The sequence below is a fragment of the Silurus aristotelis genome (assembly GCF_946808225.1).
Source record: "Silurus aristotelis genome assembly, chromosome: 3".
Lineage (NCBI taxonomy): Eukaryota > Metazoa > Chordata > Actinopteri > Siluriformes > Siluridae > Silurus > Silurus aristotelis.
The window spans coordinates 28,945,620-28,972,332 of NC_139576.1; the positions used below are offsets into that span (position 1 = coordinate 28,945,620).

Sequence of the window (26,713 nt, forward strand, 5' to 3'; positions counted from 1 at the left end):
TGCTCTCAACCGAGCCACAGAGGTCCTGCCTAAAGAAACCAAATTTAGGTGAAGTTAACCCTAAATTATGGGCCTCTCTCAAAGATGAGGCAGGTTTAATCCAGGTAAAACCGTATCATGCACTCATGAAAACACACCATCCGATTTTTGTTAAACAATATCCATTGTCAAAAGAGAAGAATGTTGGCATTGCTCCAGTTATTGACAATTTATTGTCACAAGGTATTTTGATCGAGACACATTCACCATAAAACACACAGATTAATCCAGTCTTGTAGGGAGATAAGAAATGCTGGAGGTTAACACAAGATTTACGTGAGATTAATAAATTAGTTATTCCGTTAGCTCATTTGGTGCCTGATGTAGCTACCATTGTTAACTCTATACCAGCAACTCACAGATTTTTTACTGTGATTGATCTTTGTTCTGCTTTTTTCAGTGTCCCTTTGGCCCCAGAGACGCAGACGCTTTTCACATTTACCTATAGGGGATGTCAATTCACCTGGACACGTCTTCCTTAGGGTTTTGTTGACTCGTCAGCCGAATTATGCTAAACCTTTTCACCTCTATGTGCACGAACGTGGTGGTACGGCTGCGGGGATCCTAGCCCAGGAACACGGTGACAGATATCGCCCTGTTGCGTATCTTTCCAAATCTTGAGACAACATAACACAAGGGTTGCCTTCATGCTGGCGTGCAGTGGCTGCTGCGGCTCTGATGGTCCGGGATGCTGAGAAAACGGGTGCTGTCACATCCTTTGATACTGTACACCTCACATCAGTTAACAGCTATTTTACAAAACATATGACAGCACAATGTAGATCTGGTTATGAAACCACCGTCTTGGCAACGGAAAACTTAACTGTTAAGCTTCTTCTCAGCCTCATTCAGCTGTAGTAGCTCTGCATGATCTGCTAGACGATATTGACTTAGATGGTTTTGACGACGCACATGATTGCCTTGAACACATTGAACAAGAGACCTCTTGTAGGCCCGATCTTTTAGATACGGCCCTGGAAGAGGGGGATTATCTATATGTAGATGTTCGTGTTCAAAACCTTCTGATGATGTGTATTTATGTGGATATGAGGTTGTAAGATTACCTGATGTAATAGTTGAAGCTAAATCATTACCATACAAGTCAGCACAAGCTGCAGAGTTGGTGGCACTTACAAGAGCATGTCAGTTGTCTGAAGGTAAACTAGTGACTTTATACACTGATTCTAAGTATGCTTATGGTGTTGTGCATGATTTTGCTGAAACATGGAGGCAAAGAGACTTTAAAACAGCTGATGGAAAGCCCATAGCACATTTTAATCTCATAGGCGACTTTTTAAAAGCTCTTCAACTCCCTGCCAAAGTGGCCATAGTTACACATATGCCACCTGTAGGAAATTTGAGATATCTGTTGGTTATAGTTGACAGATTCAGTAAGTGGCCAGAAGCATTTGCATGTGCAACAGAGAATGCTAAAACTGTTGACAAATAATAACAAAAGAGATCATTTCTAGGATTGGTATTCCTAGTGTGATTGAAAGTGATAACTGCACACCTTTTGCTTCGAAGGTAACACAACTTTTGGCTAAAAGCTTAGCAATTGATTGTTATTTTAATATTCCCTATCACCCACAGTCAGCTGGAGTGGTAGAGAGAACAAACAGAACCATTAAGGAACGTGTTACTAAAGCCTGCATTGAAACAGGCCGAAATTGGACTTTTGTTCTCCTGGTAGTACTCACAGAAATGAAAATGACCCCATCTTCAAAAAAACTAACCCTTTAAAAGTTTTATGTTCTAACCTTTCTTGACCCCATGGGTCCTTAGGTAACCTGGAAGTGATGGTGGACGACTATGTTTCTGCCCTGGTTGAGAAATTGAATTCTATCAGTGCTGATGTTTTACTAACTCTTCCTATGCCCACAGATAAGCCAACACACCCTTTTGTGCCTAATCAGCAGGTCCTGATAAGAAGTCCGAAGCCTACCAAGGTCGTTGAGCCGAAGTATCTGGGTCCAGCGACTGTTCTAGCTGTAACCAGAACTGGAGTTCTGACTGATTATCAGCCACAGTGGATACACGCAAGCAGGATCAAAACAGCACCCACTTATTCTATGCACTAATTGGTCTGTTGGCCTAAGAAGCCTACCTAAGTGAGTGTTCAGGGCTGAAACAGTTGAGAGCCCACGGAAAGATCCTTTCTTTATAGTAGAAAGGGGGCCACCTCCGGGGTGAAGATCTGACTCACTTGACTGTTCAGTTTAGCTTACCCTGATACCTGCTCTAGGTCTAAATTCTATAACTATATGTGCATAGTTGTAACTAGACTCAGAATTTTTCTTATTCTCTTGAACACATTATTCAGAGAGTAGACTGTACCTGTATACCTTATGATACTACTAATAGACATACTGAACAAGCACTGAGAAACAAATGTCTCATGATGCCTTGGAAAACGTAAAACAACTGCTGAACAAAGTTTTTTGGAAAAGATTAAAAATTTGTTTACGAGTGTTGAACACTATTTGGTTTTAGGAATGATTCTTGTATTGATTGTTGAAATTGTACTTTGTATGTTGCCATGTTTGATGACGATGGTAAGACAGGCCATAAAGGCCTCAATTGGAGTGGTGATGATGAAGGATTATATGCATGTAGGGACAGAATGAAATGGAATCTGTATGTTTTTGTTTGTCTTTATCTTTTCATTTGCAGTTTGACACTGATTCTGTTTCCAGGATGAACATCCTATGTTTTGGTGTGTGATGCTAAATCATAAATGATTTAAAGTGGCCATTGTTAGTGTTAAGATGGTTTTCACACTGTTTCACACACATTCCTTTGTCTGTTCAGTGTCTATAGAATATTTACGATGTTAGTCTGTAAAGTAAACAGGGAGTCTTATCTGGGCTCACACATCTCCGGGTAGTATATCCTCTTGTCTAAACAGGAAACAAGTTTAGGACAGCCTTTTCTCTGTATGTGTATATATACATTCTGCTACCTGCAATAAACAGAAGAAGAAGAAGAACATGCATTCTGTGTGCTGTGTATTTCTTCTTCCCTGATATCAGAAAGGCAACACGGGCATAACAGGTCGTATGGAAAACCTCTCCAAGAATTAAGTTTTGTTTGGGCATGATAAAAATCTAACAGTTAGTCATATTCAATGGTGTGGAATGTCTGAGAGGTCTCTTACATGATTGAAACAGTACACAGGTTAAAAAGGGTATAATATGTAATTATGGCATATAATATAAATATTACATAAATTTGCCCATATTCAAAATATTTTCATGTACTAAGATATCTTTTTGCAGTACGTACCTGGTAGTACACTGATATAAACAAATAAAATACTAAATAAAAGACAAAAACACAAATGTTCCAGGATTTGGTTCTAGCCCTAACTTTCCAACTTATTGATTTAAACTGATTTAAATGACAAACTGATTTAAAGGACATACTAAACAGTTTTAAATGATGCACATAAGTAATAGAAGGCCAGGCAAACCTGAAAAGGCATTATGGTTCTGTGCAGAATTAAGAAAATTCAGTCTGAAGCCCAGTTTTTACTGAAATATAACTGAGGTCCCAAAAGGAATAAGAGTACAAAGAGAGAGTTCAGTGTTTAGTTCAAATGGTTGGCACAGCTTAACCCCATAAATCTTCAGTTCGTCCAAACTTGTAGATAATAGAACTGTAGAATGGAGATACAGAGGTTCATTAGCACATTTAAATTTATCACATCTTATAATTAAAATACACTTTTATAAAAATAAATGTCTTGTCAGTTGTTTTATCTCATCTACTTTCCTGTCTGTTACGTCCTACTTCCACCATTCATGCATAATAACCTTTAAATGCAAAGTACAACATGCCTACAAAAATGAATAAAGGCTCAGCAGTCCCCCAATGAGGGGGTGGTGATAGGAGGAAAAAGGAAAAACAAGGAATGCTGGCTAGAGGTGAGCGGACATATACAGTGTTGAGGAAAATAACCAGCTGTGTGCCTCTCTACACCTACAGAGATGGAAACTGTTTAATAAAGAGTTCAGGAAATGCAGAATAAAAACGCAGTGTATGGCTCAGCAGTGGTTTTAAGGTGGTCCCTTTACACTGATTAATGTGTTAAAGGAGACTCTGCAGTAACAAACATCATTTTGGTCAGAGTGGCAAAACCTTTCCCGGGTCATTCACACCTCATTTATCAATGCCAAAACACCTTCAGAAATGGGAAAACATTTGTAATGTCAGACAAAAAAGAAATGTGAGCTCAGAATTAAATGTAGAGCTGTGGGGCAGCAATAATACCTGCTACACCTCCATGCTGCATTGTGTACTATGGTCAACCCACACTAACCAATGTTAATAAGAGACTTTCCTGCATCATTCTGCACTTGCTTCTGGAGTATTTAGAATGCTTTCCAATTCACGTTTGGACAAGATTCTTGATTCTGATCTCTGAAAGCAAATTATTCATTTTCTAAGTGATGTCTTGAGCTGATGAATGGCCCATAATCTCTGAGCCGATGTATTTGGTCTTCACATCGGATACATCCCATAACCTGACATGCATGGCTAACTGTTTAGATATTTATGTAATTTTGGACTGGCTCCATTTTGCAGCTGTATTAAAGCAAAGAGTCTATGTTATTTGTAAAATTTTGCAGCCGTATTTAAGCAAAGAGTCTATGTTATTTGTAACATAGACTCTTTGCTTTAATACGGCTGCAAAAAAGGAGCCAGTCCAAAAATACATAAATATAAGCAGGTAATGCAATCTTGCTGTCTGGGAAAAACTGGTTTGTGACTTCACAAACAATATTGTAATATTAGCCACCTTTAGCACCCACAGTGCCTCTGCAGTTAGGGCTTCATTTCTGGATATGCCACTTAAAATTGTCTCTTTTTTATATTGGATAAAAAGGAAACATTACAGCTGAGAGCAGGTGTCACATGGGTGAAAAAGCCAGGGATCTGGTTTGGAGATGTCGGGCACACAGCTGCAGCAGCAAACTGGTGCTTTGCACCTTTAGCATGGCTATATAGTGCTGCCTCTTCCATGTTCGAAATGTTGAACGTTAAGAGTGAAAAATCATTCGCATGTACACCTACCTAAAAAATATTAACAAGTTCTGGAAGAACACAGACAATCCAGGATACACAGGATGCCCTGCCAAAGATGGGAAACATGGGAACAAAATGTATTTAAAGTTTCATAAGAAAATTTCAGATAAACTCCAAATACTCAGTTATAAATTTAGTATGAGACGTATTTATTATTGAAAAAAAATAAAACAGTAGTTAACAAGTGAGTGGACATCATACCTATTATTATTATTATTATTGTTATTATTCCTAAATAGACAAACTTTGTGTCAAACAGAACAAAGATATATAATAAGCTAACGTAGTTTTTGGAACCAATGAGGAAACTCACCCCGGGCAACATAAGCTCCAAACAAGACCCAGATCGATGCAATGAGAGAGGCAAACATGATTAGGAAGCCAATGAAGAGCCAAATACGAGAACCTAAGACATGGAGATATGAACAGTCTACTTTGAGGACTTTGAGCACTTTAGGAACATAAACAATGACCTTTATTCCATCCATCCATCCATCCATCCATCTTCTCCCGCTTATCCGATGCCGGGTCGCGGGGGCAGCAGTCTAAGCAAAGATGCCCAGACTTCCCTCTCCCTAGACACTTCTTCCAGCTCTTCCGGAGGGACACCAAGGCGTTCCCAGGCCAGCCGGGAGACATAGTCTCTCCAGCGTGTCCTAGGTCTTCCCCGGGGTCTCCTCCCAGTGGGACGCGCCCGGAACACCTTCCCAGGAAGGCGTCCAGGAGGCATCCGGAACAGATGCCCGAGCCACCTCAGCTGACCCCTCTCGATGTGGAGGAGCAGCGGATCTACTCCGAGCTCCTCCCGAGTGACTAAGCTTCTCACCCTATCTCTAAGGGATCGCCCAGCCACCCTGCGGAGGAAGCACATTTCGGCCGCCTGTATCCGGGATCTTGTCCTTTCGGTCATGACCCAGAGCTCATGACCATAGGTGAGAGTAGGAACGTAGATTGACCGGTAAATCGAAAGTTTCGCCTTGCGGCTCAGCTCCTTCTTCACCACGACAGACCGGTACATCGACCGCATTACTGCAGAAGCTGCACCGATCCGTCTGTCAATCTCCCGTTCCACCCTTCCCTCACTCGTGAACAAAACCCCAAGATACTTAAACTCCTCCACTTGCGGCAGGAACTCCCCACCAACCTGAAGTGGGCAAGCCACCCTTTTCCGACTGAGGACCATGGCCTCGGATTTGGAGGTGCTGATTCTCATCCCAGCCGCTTCACACTCGGCTGCAAACCGTCCCAGTGCATGCTGAAGGTCCTGGTCTGATGAAGCCAACACGACAACATCATCTGCAAAGAGCAAAGACGAAATCGTGTCGTCACCAAACCGGACACCCTCCGACCCCTGGCCGTGCCTAGAAATTCTGTCCATAAAAATTATGAACAGAACCGGTGACAAAGGGCAGCCCTGCCGGAGTCCAACATGCACCGGGAACAAGTCTGACTTACTGCCGGCAATGCGAACCAAGCTCCTGCTTCGGTCATACAGGGACCGGACAGCCCTTAGTAAAGGGCCCCCGACCCCATACTCCCGGAGCACCCTCCACAGGCCGCCGCGAGGGACACAGTCGAATGCCTTTTCCAAATCCACAAAGCACATGTGGACTGGTTGGGCAAACTCCCATGAACCCTCCAGCACCCTGTAGAGGGTATAGAGCTGGTCCAGTGTTCCACGGCCTGGACGAAAACCACATTGTTCCTCCTGAATCCGAGGTTCTACTATCGGCCGTATTCTCCTCTCCAGTACCCTGGCATAGACTTTCCCAGGTAGGCTGAGAAGTGTGATCCCCCTATAGTTGGAACACACCCTCCGGTCCCCCTTCTTAAAAAGAGGGACCACCACCCCGGTCTGCCATTCCAGAGGCACTGTCCCCGACCGCCACGCGATGCTGCAGAGGCGTGTCAGCCAAGACAGCCCCACAACATCCAGAGACTTGAGGTACTCAGGGCGGATCTCATCCACCCCCGGTGCCCTGCCACCGAGGAGTTTCTTTACTACCTCGGTGACTTCAGCTTGGGTGATGGACGAGTCCGCCTCTGAGCCCTCAGCCTCTGCTTCCTCAATGGAAGATGTGACGGCGGGATTGAGGAGATCCTCGAAGTATTCCTTCCACCGTCCAACGACATCCCCAGTTGAGGTCAACAGCTCCCCACCTCTACTGTAAACAGCATTGGTGGGGCACTGCTTTCCCCTCCTGAGGCGCCGGACGGTTTGCCAGAATCTCTTCGAGGCCAGCCGATAGTCCTTCTCCATGGCCTCACCGAACTCCTCCCAGGCCCGAGTTTTTGCCTCGATAACCACCCGGGCTGCAGTTCGCTTGGCCTGCCGGTACCCGTCAGCTGCCTCAGGAGTCCCACAAGCCAACCAGGCCAGGTAGGACTCCTTCTTCAGCTTGACGGCATCCCTTACTTCCGGTTTCCACCACCGGGTTCGGGGATTGCCGCCTCGACAGGCACCGGAGACCTTACTGCCACAGCAGCGGCCGCTTCGACAATGGAGGTGGAGAACATGGTCCACTCGGACTCAATATCTCCGGCCTCCCTCGGGATCTGGTCAAAGCTCCGCCGGAGGTGGGAGTTGAAGATCTCTCTGACAGGAGGCTCGGCCAAACGTTCCCAGCAGACCCTCACAGTACGCTTGGGTCTGCCGAGTCTGTCCAGCTTCCTCCCCCGCCATCGGATCCAACTCACCACCAGGTGGTGATCAGTTGACAGCTCCGCCCCTCTCTTTACCCGAGTGTCCAAGACATACGGCCGCAGGTCAGATGAAACGACCACAAAGTCGATCATCGACCTGCGGCCTAGGGTGTCCTGGTGCCACGTGTACTGATGGACACCCTTATGCTTGAACATGGTGTTCGTTATGGACAAACTGTAACTAGCACAGAAGTCCAATAACTGAACACCGCTCGGGTTCAGATCAGGGGGGCCGTTCCTCCCAATCATGCCCCTCCAGGTGTCACTGTCGCTGCCCACGTGTGCATTGAAGTCTCCTAGTAGAACGACGGAGTCCCCAGTCGGAGCACTGTCCAGCACCCCTCCCAGAGACCCCAAGAAGGCCAGGTACTCTATACTGCCGTTTGGCCCGTAGGCACACACGACAGTGAGAGACCTATCCCCGACCCGTAGGCGCAGGGAAACGACCCTCTCGTTCACCGGGGTAAACTCCAACACATGGCGGCTGAGCTGGGGGGCTATAAGCAAACCCACACCAGCCCGACGCCTTTCACCATGGGCAGCTCCAGAGTTGTAAAGAGTCCATCCTCTCTCGAGGAGTGTGGTTCCAGAGCCCAGGCCGTGCGTAGAGGTGATCCCGACTATCTCTAGTCGGAACCTCTCAACCTCACGCACAATCTCAGGCTCCTTCCCCGCCAGCGAGGTGACATTCCACGTCCCTAGAGCTAGCTTCCGTGTCCAGGGATCGGGTTGTCGAGGCCTCCACCTTCGACTGCTGCCCGATCCTCTTAGCACCGGCCCCTTACGGTCCCTCCTGCAGGTGGTGAGCCCACTGGAAGGCGGCCCCACGTCGCTCCTTCGGGCTGAGCCTGGCCGGACCCTGTGGGGGAAGGCCCGGCCACCAGGCGCTCGCATACGAGCCCCAACCCCGGGCCTGGCTCCAGGGTGGGGCCCCGGCTGCGCCATACCGGGCGACGTCACGGTCCCTGATGTAGTATCTCTCATAAGGGGTTTTGAACCGCTCTTAGTCTGACCCGTCGCCCAGGACCTGTTTGCCTTGGGAGACCCTACCAGGGGCATATAGCCCCGGACAACATAGCTCCTAGGGTCATTCGAGTACTCAAACCCCTCCACCACGTTAAGGTGGCAGTTCAAGGAGAGGATGACCTTTATTCATTCATGTCAAATTCAGAATGGAAGCAAACTGTTTTTAAACCAGCTGCAGTTAAATAGGTGAGAGGAACACATAAAAGACACAGGGGGACACTGTCACATTCATTGAAGCTGTGTGAAAACAAGAGAGAGAATATAGCTGGTATAACCCATAACCATAAAATCTGACAGGTCTAGGTCAAAGCTCATGGTGTAAGGTCAAAACATCATGTTGGGGTGGGGTGCAATAAAATTCATTAAAAATGTTAGATGTAGAGTACTCAAGAATTCTCTTGACTCACTTAGTTTAGATTGTTGTAACTTAAAGTTGTCATGTGTAAAACAAAGGGGTGTTTATTGCTGTATGTAAAAAGTTGATCTTGCATCTATAGAGGTTCTATTAGTGTCATTTGTGCCAGAATCCAACCCCACTTGTTAAAAACAAAACACACATGCACCACACTTTATCAACAAATTATTCAAAAAGTGAAAAATAAAGAAATGGCTGAACTAAGACTAGACGATCTCTTTTGATGATACATGTACAATTTCACGAATCCACACCTTCTCCCAAGACTACCCCCTAACAATTTATAAATGATACTGTTTCCATGTATGGCTCATCAATTCAGACCTTATTTTTACAACTAGATCATGAACGTGGATATTGATGGAGCCGGTTCTGGCTCTAATGATGGAAAACACCGGTGAAAACACACTTAGAAAAATAAATCTTTCCTATCTGTCTTCAAACGATGAAACTGATGGGTGCATATCCAGCAAGGTACTAGCCATCATCCGTGCTGTGATTGAAGGACTGCTGGAGAAAATTATCGACCAAGATCTAAAAGACACCTGAGTCAACGGCAGCAGCTTTTTGGATCCTGACAAGTACTACCTGCACATGCCTACAGATTCGTGAAAAACACTGTTGAAATATACACTGGCTAAAGGTCTGAAACTGTACGGTACCCAACACACTCCATCCTTTGAAAAAAGTCATTGTTTTGCAAAAGCTACCATCTGAGATTGGCAAGATTAGCAGCACATCAGAACTATTCTGAACGAAGTTAAAGACAGCGTAGAAAGGAATTTTGCTCCGACAATGAGCAAAGATTGTATGAGAATGCTGACGTAGCTAAAAGTCAGTGATAAGGAGATTTATTGTTTAAAAAAAAAATGTAAACCCCACTCACGTTGTAAGTCTTTCTGAAAAAAAATCCTTATGCACCCAAATATGCTTGGAACAAGACAGGAACTGGCATATAGTAAAACTGGACAACTCGAGAACCAGCCGATATTCATGCAGTATTTTACACAATGTACATATACACAGATTTTATCAAGTATCAACAAGTCTGTGTATACGTTTGCGATTGTGTGTGCTTGTGTGTTTTTGTCATTGTGTGTGTGTGTGTGTTACAGTTTTTACCAATTGCTTACACACGAAATCTTTTCATGTCACACCAGTTTTGAAACATCACACTCAAAGTGCAAAACTACATGACAAATCTTCAAAACCATAAGCTATTTCTCAGGCTTAGACTCTTGTGTGTAGTTTTTTTCAAAACACTACACACAATTCTCTACCTAAAACACAAAGATCTATCAGGAAGTGACTTGCTTTCCTTTTCCAAACACAACCAATCAAAATGCTACACTTAGTCACCAGGTCACACAGACACATCTGCAAACACTAATTGCTTAATTGATCACTAACTAATAACTTCTTTACTTTACAGTAATATAGAGAGGCCTATAAATAGGTCAAAGATCAGATTACCTGTTTTGAACAATGGATGCTAACAATAAACAGAGAGCAAGAGGAGGAGGAGGAGGAGGAGGAGGAGGAGGAGAAGGAGGAAGGGGAAGAGGAAGAAGAGGACGAGGGCAAATAAGAGAAGGAAGGAGAGCCATCTCTGATGAGATTAGGGCAACACTTTTTGATCATGTAATCAACCATGATTTGACCGTAAGAGAGGCTGGACTGAGAGTCCAGCCCAACTTGAGTCGATATACAGTGGCGTCCATAATTCGAACCTTTAGAAATGAGAAACCATCCACGATTTACCACTCATCCACAATTTGTAGTTTTGTACCTACCCCCATTTTATATTGTGTGTGTGTGTGTGTGTGTGTGCTTGTGTGTGTGTGTGTGTGTGTGTGTTTGTGTGTGAAAGTTGAAAACATCAGGCATAAAATCCAGATGATTTAAACAAATCCACACTATTTTATAAATAACTCTGTAGACAGCCCTATAATTATAACAGACAAACAACTTCAAAGTGTTACTCCTATTCCAAAAAAAATAACTTAATTACATTTATTTCCTCGTCAAAATCACCAACTTGTATTCTCGATCCCTTGATACAAGTTTCTTCAAACAGTTATCTGTTTGAAGAAACTTGTAAGCAAGGGATCAAAAAGTAATTCCAGAAGTAATTAAACCTGTTCTAAAATGGATACACTCTTCCATCAGCACTGGTTGTCAACATAAATCCTTTAAACTGGCAGTTATCAACCATCTAAATAAGAAACCTGACCTTGACCTATGTCGGCTGTCCAACTACAGGCCAATATCAAACCTCCCTATTATCACCAAGATTTTAGAAAAGGTTGTAGCACAGCAGTTATTCTCACACCTACTTCGAAATAACACTTTTAAAATGTATCAGTCAGGATTTAGGCCTCATCATAGCACTAATACAATGCTAGTAAAGTGGTAAATGACCTGTTATTGGACTTGTAAGAGGTCATAATGTTATGCCTGTAGTGCCTGATTATATGTGTATAAACAAGTAAAAATCAACCAAACATTGAAAAAAATAAAGTTAAAAATATTTTGTTGTATGTCTTTAGTATTGAAATGAAATTATACTCTCAGGCATATAGTTCATCTATTCAATAGTCTTCTGCATACCTATTACTCAATTATACTACTAATGAGCTAATAGAGACCCATGCCTGTGTTTCTCATTCATACTTATACGCTACGAACTGATACTAAACCCCAATTGAATACATTTTACCCAAAGGCCCTCATATGCACCATTATCAAGGGCTATCTGCCATTTTCCTGCACTTTTTCACATTTTTTTTCTTTTTATGTGCATTTTCCTAAGATATATTATCTCTTAGTGACAAACTCAAAAATGACAAACTCTCTCTTGTCATTTGTACAAATAAATGTAATTTTTTGTCCATATACATAATGCTTGTACAAATATCAGTATTCCTTTTCACTATCTGACTTGATTATAGCTTGACTAATAGCCACTGAGACAAAGCTGATATGTAGCAACTGTTTCGGAAATTTTTTTTAAGACTCTGCAGTTTAATTACAGATAAATGATGATTTTCTGTGTAGCTGTCATCCTAATGTTATATATTCAGTCATGACTCATTTCCTAACAATATCAAAGTAGGTCAAGGTATCAGAAAAACAGTATCCGTTAATGGCTTATCAGAGTGAGTGAACACTGATGTGCTACTAAATGCAGTTTCATTTCCTTAGTAACTAAATACTTTGATCTACTTTCAGCATTAAAGCTAATTTTTACTATTAGAAAATATATATTTTTACTATACTATAGAAATGAATCTTTTAAATATTTTAGACTAGTCAATGTGCAGTTTGTATAGCAGTACAGATTTACTGTTCTTTAAAAATAAATTAACATACAGTACAGCCATTATTGTCAAATAGCTGGCAAAAAAAAGTGAGTACACCCTAAGTGATAACAGCTGTACTTCATGTAACCATGCAAAGCCACATGTCCTATTCATCATGTTCATGTTTTTGTCTGCTTGAGAGGACCATACAAATGTGTGTATCTTGTAATAGAGCAGTTAAAATGTGGTGCTTTGAGTACAATTCTCTAATACTGACCACTGGATGTTCAACATGGCACCTCATGACAAAGAAACTCTCAGAAGATTTGAGAATTAGAATTGTTCCTCTTCACAAAGATGCCAAAGCTATAAGACAATCAGTAACACTCTGGAACTGAGTTACAGTACAGTGGCCAGGGTCATACAAAGTTTTTTCAAGACGGGTTCCACTCAGAATTGTCTCGCAAGGGTCAGTCAAAAAGTCGAGTCCTCATGCTGTGTGTCAGCTGCAGATGCTGACTTGAAAAAAACAGGTGCATAACTACTGCCAGCATTGCTTTAGAGGTTGCATGGCTGTCGTCTCAAAAGGAAGCCTCTTCTGAAGTTGGCTCACAAGAAGAACAGTTTGCTGAAGACCTGTCTAAAAGCATGAATTACTGGAACCATGTCCTGTGGTCTGATGAGACTAAGATAAACTTGTCTGGCTCAGATGGTGTCCAAATGGTGGTGGTAGCATGGAGTGGCCAAGTATGTATCCAGACCTGAACCCTATTGAGCACCTGGTCTAACACCCATCAGCTCGGTGACGTCATTTTGGAGTGGAAGAGGCTCCCAACAACAACCTGTGCAGCTCACAAAATATTCATATTTTGGAAACAGTTTTGACGTATTCACTTTTGTTGGCAGGTCTTTAGACAATAATGGCTGTATGTTGAGTTATTTTCAGAGGACAGTAAATCTGTACTGCTGTACCAGCTGCACATAGATTACTTTAAAATATCTCCAAGTTTCATTTCTATAGTATTAAACCCTTGAGAGCATACAGTATAATAAAATGTTTGCTGAAATGTGAGAGGTGTACTCACTTTTGAGATACTGTAACAATAATCGTTTAAATGCGTTTAAAATATGTTCAAAATGTTACTATAAATCATGTGATATTAGAACAGACACATTGTTATATATACTGTGCACATGAAACAACTATAAAAAGTTTTAATTTCTGCAGTGCTACTCATTATGATACAGTAGACACATTTGATCTCCATACCTATCCGGCCAAGGCAGCCCTCTTCATACACATCCCCATGGACATGAGCATTTGAAACAGCATTTATCCTGCCACACACAGAAAATCAAAAGTATATTACTGTAGTAAAAAGACCAGAATAAAGTCACAATAAATGCAGCAAAACTATTTCCAATATGCAATTAATGTGGCCATTTGAGCAGTAAGCACACAAAGTTTTTTTTTTTCACTTGGGTTTTATACAAATAAACAGAAACATTATAAAAACAATATTTCTGCTGTACTGTACATGTCTGCTCAGATGGTACATGCCACATAATGGCCTTTAAGTGTATTTATGAAGTATATGTTCAGACAGCACTCAGATTCGATGAATCTGAAAATTAATCATAAGATTTTGCACGTATGGAGTCTCTACAGGTTGAGTGCATGCTGTTATTTAAGCAAAATGAAACTCTGAAATTCATGTAATTATTTTGAAGATTCTACTTTTTCACCAATGTCATTCAAAATTGCTTATCATATAATTTGTAAAAAAAAATAAAAATAAATAAAATGTTAATAAATTATGAAAGAATGCAGAAAAAGCGTATTGTTACTATTGCTCAGCCTTTTGAACCCCAGCATATGCATGCTTTAATATATGCTAAGTTGTATTATTATTAGTAGACTGTCACTAGGATGTTTTTTTAATAATAGACTATCGATCATTACAAAGAACCCTAACGAAGTAACAGATATATATTATATATATATAATAAATATTTCCAGCCAGGGGTAAGGAAGTGGTGTGGTGGAGTGATTCCTCAAACATGTTACCATCTGGTTTCACAAGCATAAGTACAAATGGAGGAACAGAGAGTGCAATGCAGTGACACACGTGACTATGTGAGGTTTGTAGTTTAGAGTAAAAGAATCTGTCTGGTCTCGTTCGGAGAGGAAAGATCTAAAAGTTATTAAAATGCAAATACCAATATTTTAGTCCTCCATTAATTACAGTTTAAAAAGAGACAAAAAAATAATTACAGTTTTGCTTCACTGGATAGGAAATGTTCTGGAAGAGTATAAGTATTCTGTAGAAACTTTTGTCTCCTCTATGGATTTTAGATTTCCACCTCTTTTAGTACCAGTACTGATTTAATCATTTATTTCCTGTTAACAAATAGAACTTGTGGTAATTAATTTCAGGTTTTAATATATTTCTTTTACCAAAACTATTCTCTTTAACTGAGCAACAATACATTGTAAAAAAGATTTTTGTAGTTTTAACAGTGAAAGAATGAAAAATTATAACACACGAAATTACTGTTTGTTTAACAGTTAAATACTGTTAATGTAAATACCAGTAAACTTAATACTTTTTGCATTATTGCTTTGTAAAACTATTCCCTATATTAGTTTACTAGTTTAGTCCACTTGACAGAGGGAATGGAAACAGATGAGTGAATTCAGACACTGATGAACACTGCGTTTAACAAGCAGAATCACTGAAGGAAAGAAACAAAACTACATACAGTTAAAGGTGTGGGTGAAATCAACTGAATGAAAAAAGCATCATTAAACAACTCTAAAAACAGAATTACCAGCTTCACTTATTATAGTTTGACTTTATTTCTGTCAAATTTCTAAACCTCTGTTTAGAGACTAAAAAGAGGTTTATATATTCTTGAAAATGTTTTGTTTGACCTCACCATTTTTTGAATGTGTTTGAAAGGTACATTTGTTGTGACTTAAAAAATCATGAGGAATTGAATTTGGTGGTTTTGGTATAATTTTGATAGCGATATAATCATCACTTAAAAAACTTATCTTTGCTTTTAATGGGTGATTTCTAATACATTTCTGGAGAATGACATCGCTAGACCCACTATTAAGGATGTATAAACTGTATGCACAAAACCTTTAGAGCTAAAGCACCATTTAGGCACACAGACATCAAGAATCAGCACATGAAACTCAAGAATGGTGATTATGTACACGCTTTCATGCTGCAATGCATGCTGGGTGCCAGAATAGCACAAAATTCCCAACATGCATTGCAGCACAAATAAATTATCCATTTACTTCTTCATTTGGCTTTTTTTTATGTTATTTAATTTATGACTTTTTACTAGACTTCGTCATGGTAATTAGAGTTTATATGCATTGTTTTGTTTATTTTCTCAAAAACCGTATTTTAAAATGTCAAGGTTCAAGAGCAACAATAAAGCAAACACTGATTTCTATTATGGTGACTTAAAATGAAAGTACACCTAAACGTCTAAAATCTCAATTAGAGTTTTTAATATGTGAGGCTGGTAATGATGTTTTGGGGGTTGTTTAAACCTCTGCTGAAATCTCGAGAGATTTAATGTTTTATTTTCAGTTGATTCCATCTTTGGCCTTGGCTGTAAGTTGTGTTTCTCTCACCAGATCCTTCAAAGTTAAATCCTCACTTAATTAGTCACTTAATTATCTCATTAACTTCATCACTGCTTCAGTGTTACTTCCACACTCTGTTGTGTGGACATTCATAAGAACTCTTTAAAAAAAATGAAGATTTTGCTGTGGGTTTAAAGGGTTTAAATGTGTGAAATGAAAAACCAGTAATATACATACAAGTTTAATTTATGGAAGAAAACAACAAACAAACAAACAAACAAACAAAAAGTAGATTACTGGCAACCCTGCTGCCATTACCAGAAAACAGCTAAATAATGTAAAAAAAAATCCTGTTGTGCATTTTGTGGGTTACAGCTGTGTAGGAGAGCCGAGCCTGTGTTAAAGTCAAGGATGGACAGAGAAATATTGATGTTATGCTTTATGTTGCTTTATATAAAGACAGTAAGTGTGTAGAATTAATGCAGTGTGAATCTCTTCACTAATTTCCAATTCTACCTGAATGTATACTGCTATTATCTAGAAGAGATTTGACTTGCATTGATACTTTTAATGATTTTGCATAATTCTGTAAGTTTTTTCTCATGGACTACAATAAAATACATTCTGAGTATAATATTTCAATATTATAAATAGTAGGATTTAAACAAATGGCCATAGGCCAATTTATGTATAATCAGTTTCTGCAAATAAAATAAGTTAACTTGAGCTGACAGTATTTTACCGTTAATTTACAGCACAATATTTTGCAATGTAATGTACCAGTTTAACTATTTTTTACGATAGTTTTCTGGCAAACACTGCTGGCAGTTTTTTGCCGTAAATTTGACAGGATTTTTTTACAGTGCACAATTATTAGAGTGACTCTAGAAATCAAGTAAATTATTATCATAATTAGGAGAGAGCAACACCTACATGAAAAAGGCCAATGTAGAGAAAACACCACATGTGTAAAATGCATGATTTAGATCATCAGTATTCTTGTAGCACACAGCAGCATCGATTATAACCCACCATCCTGTAAAAAACTGAGAGACAGAAAGAGAGTCTGTTTCACTGTTCTTTTCACACCACACACAAAATCACATACACAAACAGGTTTACCAGAATGCCAGCTACGATGGAGGCCATTGTGTTCCTTCTCTCAGACAAGTCAATACCCCCGCACTCTGGCCAGCGAAAATTATCCAGAAACCCAGCCATGTCTGTTTCCAGCTCCTCCTTCTGACTTACACACCTTCTTACTTCAGTGACTTTGGCTCATTAGCACACACTGCATACACTTTTCTGAATGCAGTAACAGTCTGTAATAAAAGGAAAAAATAATAAAAATCATCTGAAAATATCTGACAAATCTGGAATAATTAAAAAATGTTGACTTGTTCCTGTTTTGATCAAATGCTTCATTAAAGCACAACACATTTTCTGACTTCTGCATGTTAATATTTCTAGACAAACATTAATAAAAATTGTACATGATTATACTTTATAAATAAGCCTGTACAAAAATACTTATTTTTGTACAGGCTTATTTATAAAGTATAATCATGTACAATTTGCTCATGCTTTAACTTGCCTCACACAGGTAAAAGGTGGCCAGATCTAAAATGACTTGTGTAATCAGGGGCTTGATCTAGCATCTGTTTGTGGATTTAGGTCTAACCCGACACAAGTGAGTGGTAAGGATCACACGTTCTGACTTTTACTACTACATTTTTTTGAGCAGTTTGAGCAGCAAAAGGGATAAGAAAGAGAGACAAAAGAGAAAGCTGAAACAGAATGGAGAAAATAAATTTTCTTTCCAAGACTGCCACTTGGTGGCACTTTTCTGAAACCCAGGACAGAGGAAAGATTTGCTGCCATGGAACATCAAGCAATCCTTGAGCTGTGGACAGAGCAGGAAAAGCCCTTCCAAGAATGTCGGCCCTCTTCTGCATTATCTCTTAAGTCAGGGTCCTGAAAGAGGCCTTGAGTGCAAAACTCCAGATATTGAAGAAATTAACACTGAAGAATTTTCTACATTCTCAGAAATGTCAATGCTGGCTGTACAACAGGGGTGCTTGGTTAATTGAATTTGCACAAGGAAAGTGCTAATTTGTTTATCAAAACTGGTGGTATATATATATATATATATATATATATATATATATATATATATATATATATATATATATATATATATATATATATATATATATATATATAAAACCATGGGTAAGCAGAAGAAAAAAACAGATGATTCATGAAGAGCTCGTGGCTATACTTGATATAGTGGTCAACCAGGAGTGTATATTCTTAGTACTCAAGGCCAGTTCAATCTGGCTCTGTGTGGACTTTAGAAAAATTCAATAGTTAAATGGTTAAATGTAATGATTATCTTAAGCCTCGGTTAGGTGCACGGTTAAGCTGAACGGTTAGGTGCAGCTCACTTTTATTCAACACTGGATTTGTCAAAGGAAGGGATATAAGCAGAGCTGACCCTGATTCTAATATTTCAAAAAAGCCTCAAGAGAAAAGAAAGGGTGAGAACTTTGAAGTTAGATCTGAGTTTATTTGTGTGGGCATTAGGGCTGCAACCAACGATTATTTTGATAATTGATTAATCGGACAATTATAATTATAATTTTTAAATAATCGGATTGAAAACCCCCACATTTTAGATGTTTTTGGACAAACAACAAATGAGATGTGTTTGTTTTGCTTATTATAACTGTATAAAACCCTAATTCAAGGTATTTATGTATAAAGGTGTACTTAAAAAATGCAAAAGCCACATATTAGGATTAACTATCTTTCATTTCCACATTTTAAAGCTTATAATTACGAGTGCATGGGGGATTTCTTCTTTGAACACGTTCACTCATGCCGAGTTGTTTCTCTCTGTAGAAACAGAACATAGAACAGATCCTGTGCAACTGTCCGGAAGTTCGAACACAAATAGTTTACACAGTAGCGCTCCATTACACTATAGCATTTTCACATGATGAGGATTCTACAGTCTCTGCTCACCGTGCTGATGTTTCACCTTCATCCCTGACACTAGTTTGTTTTCTTTTCATGTGCTTGTGCATCACTGTGATACTTCCACTTCACACAAGGCATAAATTGCAGGCTACAGTCTACATTGTTGCAAATTCATATAATGCTCCCATGCCTTGGATGACTTGGGACACAAACTTCCCAAGTCTATTTCCTGCAGCCAGCTCACCCTGTAATCTCCGCCATTTCGCAAGCAGCTGTGTTCTCGTATGGAAACCAGTAACTTAAGCAGCCCAACTAATCGATAACTGCATTCGTTGACAGGGATTTCCATGATCAATTATTAGCTAATTTTTCAATTAGTTGTTGCATCCCTATTGTGCATGTGCCTTAGCTCAGGGGCCTTCAACGATTTTCATGTCAAAGACCCCTTAGGTGATAGAGACATGGGGCAAAGACCCCCTGATACAAAATGTGTCAAACATAGTCACTGCTATAGAAACCAATCATATTACGCTAGTTATATTATGTTAAGACAATTAGAACGATGTTGTTGTGTACATCATTGTCTGTATTTTTTAATATATATTCAAATATTTCAAAAAGATTTATGCATAATAACAAATATATATTTAGCAATTAAAATCACAATAATTTAATTTATTGGACAATTATACATTTACGTGAACATCACGTAACAATTATATTTTTACAAATTAATATTTTTCTTTGATGTTTTTACCTATGTTTATTTTAATTTTTTTTTACCGGACCCTAATTAGCAGACCACATACTGCCACAGACCCCTGGTTGAAGAGCCATGCCTTAGCTGCACCTTCAAATAATTTTTACATTTGCCCATTTGCTCTCTCTCCCAGTCCCTTACGGTCCCTCCTGCAGGTGGTGAGCCCACGGGAAGGCGGCCCCACGTCACTCCGACGTCACGGACCTTGATATTTCCCTCGTAAGGGAAATTTCTAACTTAAATTCCTCATACATAATACAAGAAATCTTTGGGAATGAGCTAAGGTTGGCTGTGGTAGAATAAATAATAATATTGGCTGTGGTAGAATAAATAATATGGCGTATGGCAGCTGATTTTGAACATTGACCACAGAAAACAGTGACTTTTTTTATTAAAATCTGATCTGAAACCAACCACTTAGACAGCATTAATACAGCCACAAGTAAATAAGTGACACAAAAACAAAAGAAACACTTTTCTTTGCATGACTAAACATAGAGGATCAGCATCATTTAATCTAACATGAGAACATGTCATCATACACTCTGTCACAGAATTCAGCCAACCCTCTAACGGGGTCATTTCAAACATTGTGAAATTGAAAAGTTAGTCTGCTGAAAATTAAAAAGTGTCAAAGTAACTTTACGGTGCTAAAGGTAAAACAATAATTGTACCATAATTGTTATTATACTGAGTGTTTATAAGAGTGACTCTTATAGCTTGATAATGCCGCATCCATGGATGGATGGATACATTGATCTATAGATACATAAATAAATACATAGACAATGCAGTTTTGGTTTTACTTGATCTCAATGCTGAATCTGACATTCTGAGTGTCAGATTCAATGTATACTTATTGAATGCTAGAAACACTAATATTAAATAATATAGATAATATTAATGATATAGTTAATATTAAATAAGTTTGGAGACTGATTTTTATTAGCCCACCTCAATAGATTGCATGTGTAAAGTATATCACGCCATTATTCTTATCAGACTACTATTCAGACTCTAAGCTGTTCTGTATGCATTGCTCAACTATAATAATTTCTTTGTCATAAATTTATTGATATAAATTATATTGTAGCCCTTAACATCATGAGCAGCCTTTAACTGTTCAAAAATAAAGACAATAAATAAGTGTGACACTGACACGAAACATACAATGCATGGCCGAAAAAAAGGTCACACTAATATTTCATTGGACCACCTTTTGTTTTAATTGTAACAAGCATTCACCGTGTTTTATTAGCCTTTATTGGACATTTATTTCCATCCAAAGTTGCATTAATTTCTCACCAAGATCTTGTATTGATGATGTGAGAGTACGATCACTTTGTAAAGTGTTCTCCAGCAAATCCCAAAAATCCCTCAATGAGGTTAAATCCTGGACTCTGTGGTGGCCAATCCATGTGTGAAAATAATGTCTCATACTCCCTGAACAACTCTCTCCCAGTTTGAGACTAATGAAATTGGCATTGTCCTGGCATTGTCATCTTGTTAAATGCCTGTGTCATCGGGGAAGAAAAGTGGCATTTATCGAAATACCCAGTCAGTAAATATACAAGTAGACAGCTGACCTGACCTGAACATTTCCCCCATGGGCTTGCACACTAGGCACTACAAATGATGGTTACATTACTTCATCCACCTCTCTTCTTACCCTGATGAGTCTAGATTTACCCTGTTCCAGAGTGATTGATGCATCAGACCACAAGACCCTTTCCCATTACTCTAGAGTCTAATCTTTATACTCCGTAGGAAATTGAAGTTTTTTTATTAGTCTAATTATGAGTGTTACACACCTGTTAAATCCCAAGCCCATGAACTCTCTTCCTACTGTGCATGTGGAAAAGCTCCTACTTTCATTATTAAACATAGCCATGATTTCTCCTGTTGTTTCTTTACTATTTGTTTTTACCAAATGTTTAATTAATCTCCAATCCTGATAATTAAAGATTGTATTCCCACCATCTTCCTTGAATATGACAGTTCTTAACCTAATTTTAGTAGTTTCAGCAGTCTACTTGATAGTTTACTTTGTTTGATGCAGGCACTAATTATCCAGTGGAAGTTCTTCATTTTATATCTAGGTGGTGGTGGTGGTGGTGGTGATGACTTTTTTGGCCAGGCAATGCATATTGCTCTTTATTAGGATGCATCTTATAACCATTAGAATCCAATGCACATATAATCCTAACTATTGGATATTATTGTTACTATTGTTAATAGTATGTATATCACTATACATCACTATAGCTTTTATTGCTGCTGCTAAATTAAGAATTTTAAAACACACACCTGCCAGACTACATATAAAGGGGAATAAGTAGTTAGCAAGTTAGCTTTGCTTCACAGTCGCTTCAGACAAAGTGAAAGTGAAAGTCCAGTCTAAGTAACACTACTTCTGCTTCTTTCAAATAGCAAAATGTTTCAGAAATTAACAACAATTCACATGAACCGCATAAGAGAAAGGTTTATATGTGTCTTATAGACTTTTAAAATGAATTCTGCTATATATAAGCTGTTTGCTCACCTCTGAAACACATCCACTCGGATTCCTAGGAGCTACATGTGTCCTTCCTTCCAACGCAGTTTTAACCGAGCTGTCTTTCCCTGTGGGTTGATTGGCTAGGGCCAAAACAAAAAGCAGAAACTGAACAATCGTAGCTCAGGAGGTGGATTTGGGTATTTGGTAGGAGGGATTTTACACGGACAGAAGTTCAAAGAAACTGTGAGTTCAGATAACATTTGCAGTGTTTACACTCCTTGACAGCTACTGGACTGCTATCGCCCTTTAAGCATTTTTGATGCATTAAATCACGGGTTCCCAACCTGCATATTTTTTGAGGTCCAGCAGTGAAGCCCAGAAGCTGTTCCAGAGTGAGGTGCTGTAAAAATAATCTATCAATCTATCAAAAGTATATCACATACTTTTATATCTAGAAGCAGAGGTACTGTGATCCAAATACATGCTGTTTCTCATAACTTTATATAATCTCATGTAGGTCATATTAGCCTGCTTTCGTCTTAAAAATATAGCTGAGAAATATGCTGTTGCTACATGATTAAAAAAGTTAATTGGTTTGTTGCCTCTAGGTTGGATTATTGTAATATTGTACTGTCCAGATGTTATGTCATCAATAGAATAGAATAGCCTTTATTTGTCACATATACATAAGAGCACAGTGAAATTCGTTCTTCGCATATCCCAGCTTGCTCGGAAACAGGGGTCAGAGCGCAGGGTCGGCCATGATATGGCGCCTCTGAAGCACAGAGGGTTAGGGTCTTTGCTCAAGGGCCCAAGAGTGGCAGCTTGGCGATACCGGGGCTTGAACTCCTGACCTTTCGACCAGCGCCTTAACCATTGAGCTACCACTCCCCCTGTCTTGTCAACTAAGCAATGAAACGCAATCAGATTTTGCACTGATTACAAAGTACTACTGTTGACATATAAAGCCTGAGGTTTTTGTGTATTCTTACATTAAATAAAAGGTTCAGGCTATTTGTTGGTACCTCAAATAGTGCAGTCTATGGAAGAGACCAGAGACTGTTCGCGGAGAACGCTCCTAAGAGATGTCCCAGAATGTCTACGCAGACATTCTGGGACATCTCTTAGGAGCGTTTTCCGCGAACAGTATCGCCAATTCCAACTATTCTCTCTCGTCACTGAGGTTGCTTGATTTATTGAACACCTCTCTACCCCAACTATTCCAGAGAACCCCTGTCTGCCTCCTCGCATTGTGCTGAGTATCTTTACGCGTGATGCTGAACAAAAGAAACCAACAGAGATAAGATGTATAACAGGGTAAAATCACAGTGACTAAAACATAAAATTAATATGTGCATACAAAAATGACAGGCTTACAAATGCTATCTCCTGTGAAGCTCAACACACTTTGTAACAGTCAGTTCAGAAAATACAAATGAAGTATAATCTATGTACTTACATAACCAAGTAGAATAATATAGTCGAACACATACGAATAGACAATCTAAGTACACTAATATAGCTAGATTCAATAAAAGTAGAATAGCAAACAGCATTATAAAAAAAATAGTTTTACTTACCCATTGCCCATCCATAGGCCGCAAAATGATTGTCCACACATGAAAGGCTTAAGCGATGTCTGGTTGTACTCAGAGAGAGTGAAGGTTTTATACACATTCATTTATTATTTATTAAACCATAGAAAGGCCGAAAATAAGGGTAATGGAGGAGAGCAGGTAACCCAAATATGGAACCACAAGAAAGGGGTGAAAAACCAAAGCTGAACATAAGAGGAATTGAAAAAAAAAAGGCAGGAAAATAAGGGGAATTTCCTAAGATGAAGAAATTAGAAAAAACAAAAGACACCAGGTGTCTCCAGGGTATAAATATGAATGTGAGCAAAATGCATGTGTGCTTGATCATTTTGATGTGATGAAGTAACCACCTTCTATGGGCTCATTAGAACGTGACTGAAATAAAGAAGTTTTTGCTTTTACTCATCCAAGACTGAGGATCCTTCATTGGCTGTTTGAGTCTATTGCATATTTATTTTCTCAGGATTAAGTGTGCAACATTGGGAATCTACTGAAACAAAGAATCCACCCGCGATGTGTCGGCTCAGAGACGGGCTCTGAGTTACGACACTTCCACACTAAAGGTTTACGTGCCGCTATTATGGCTTATCATGCTCCACCTGCAGAGGAGTAGTGGAAAAATCACCATATGTCCTCTCTGTGTGCACCACTCAATTTCAGCTAAGGGGCAATCGAGAAATCGCCCAAAGGAGGCGGGTCTTTGTAGAATTTAGTCAAATGCCTATTCAATATATAAATATATTCAAGATGTGACATAAAATTTAGCCAATCAGCGTCCTCAATTCTTATCTGCAATGGGCGATTTTTTTGTCGCCCCCAAACTGCTCAAATGAGGGCTTGGCCAGTAGTGGCGCGATTTTCAATTAATGTTATGTGACAATGGCGGACTCAGGTGTAATTAGTTCCGGACACAAAAACTCTGTAAAATCTCTACTCCAATGCCCGTTTGAGAAGAGAACTTTGGCAGAAAAACTGAAGGTAAAAGAACTGGGTCCAGATCAGCCTGACCTCTTAATCAGACAGCAGACAAGCGAAAAGGGGAAGACGTACACGTGAAGCTACTCTTCACGTTGGTACACCAAAAAGGCCTGGCTATGTGGGTGCGTAAATGCAGGTTTTTTCACCACATTGATTTTTTTGTACATGGTTATCATCAGAGTCATGGAAGTATCCAGAATTTAACTGCGACTTGTAAATTAACTGTTCAAAGATGCTTTAACGAATAAACATGTGACCAGATGTTCTTAAACTGTGTCTGCATTTCAATAAATCATATTGCAGCGCTTGCTGAATTTGTTTGCTGTGCCAGTGTGCCACTTAAGAAAATTTTCACCAGCCGCCACTGGGAAAAACCTGTTGTTTCCTCCATGAGCAACACAGAGTGCCTGTATGGGACCAGGCCATTGTTCTGGAGGCCTTGTTTTAGCCTCCCTTCGAGCCCCTGTCCGAAGTGCCCTTGAGATTTTTGACAGTCAAGACTGTTTTTCTCTTGGCCATCTTGTCTCTACTCGCTTTCCGGTAGTCCCTCCTGTGTGAAGTTTACCCCAGGCACGGCCAGTGCCTTCCACTTCCCCAAGGTGTCCTCGGCTGTCCCACAAACAGTTGTGCTCCAGGCATTCTATCCCCCACCTTTTCTTGCTCCTGACTAGGAGAAGCTTAACTGGGTGTACCCGGTGTGGGCACTGGACACATACGTTCACGGAAGTGCAGTGTGGAGAAAGTCAGACCAGCTGTTTGTCTGCTACGGTTTGTATTAAAGGGTTTCCTGCCAATAAGCAGACCCTCAGTAGGTGTATTGTAACTGCTCTCCACTCCTATGAGTCCTCTGGTCTCCCCACTCCTTTCAGGGTCAGAGTTTACTAGACGCAGAGTGTGGCGGCCTCCAAGGCCTTGTCCTTTGGGGTATTTCTCCAAAACATTTGCAACACTCCAGGCTTGTCCACCCTGCTGACCATCGTCAGGCCATAAAGCTTTTACCCCTAGTGCCACTCCTCGCCCCTCAGTCCTTCAACCTAGCTGTGCCCATCCACATTAGGCAGGGATTGGGAAGTCTGGCATTATTGGATACTCATTTCCAAAACGTTGTCGATGCAGCTCGAGTTCCTGAAAGGAAATGTCTCTGAATTATGTATGTGAGTCTTTAGACCACACTCCCTGCATCCCTAAAAGTGTTTACTTTACTTTTGAAGCTATCGCCACCTCTATGACATGTGCTTTTATAGCTTGTGACATGATTCAGAGCATGGAAAAGTGGAAGCGTTCCCAAAGTGTAGTTGACGCTGCGTTTCGTTCCCCTTAGGGAACCAGGGTAACCCAGAGAGAGCTCATACACTTATCTACCGAGTTTGTTGAAGCTTTGGTTTAAACTTTTGTCAATGACAAACGGTGTGTGAGCTATAACCAAAAATGTGTGAAATTATGTTTTTTTTTGCTGTAGTTTTTTTTGCCTTTGTCCAGTTGGGTTGATAAACCTCACCCCAAACTGTGGTCTACAATCTGGCCAAGTTTGCAGTTTGGTCTGCACAATCAGTTTTATGGCAGAAGAACAGAGATATTACCATATCTTTAGTTTAGATCATTATTGTACTGTTGCGTTGCACTAGTGTGTGACATTGCTATTGTTAGTTATCACTAGGGTTGGAAATTAACCTGGGACTTAGGGCAAATTTGTCAATGTACTAATTTACTAGCTCTAT

General features: G+C 39.9%; 1 protein-coding gene across 1 annotated transcript; it reads right to left on the reverse strand.

Annotated features, from left to right (window-relative positions):
• Nucleotides 1–3,167: 3,167 nt before the first annotated feature.
• On the reverse strand, nt 3,168–22,572 carry LOC310724073 (transmembrane protein 50B-like). The gene is made up of 7 exons (XM_083537845.1): nt 22,468–22,572; nt 17,306–17,505; nt 17,117–17,229; nt 13,844–13,911; nt 5,441–5,533; nt 5,116–5,173; nt 3,168–3,697 (listed from the first exon to the last, which is right to left on the reverse strand). Exons 2-7 carry the CDS (start codon nt 17,402–17,404, stop codon nt 3,652–3,654), a joined length of 477 nt encoding a protein of 158 aa, XP_083393971.1. The 5' UTR covers nt 17,405–17,505; nt 22,468–22,572; the 3' UTR covers nt 3,168–3,651.
• Between the last annotated feature and the right edge of the window lie 4,141 nt (nt 22,573–26,713).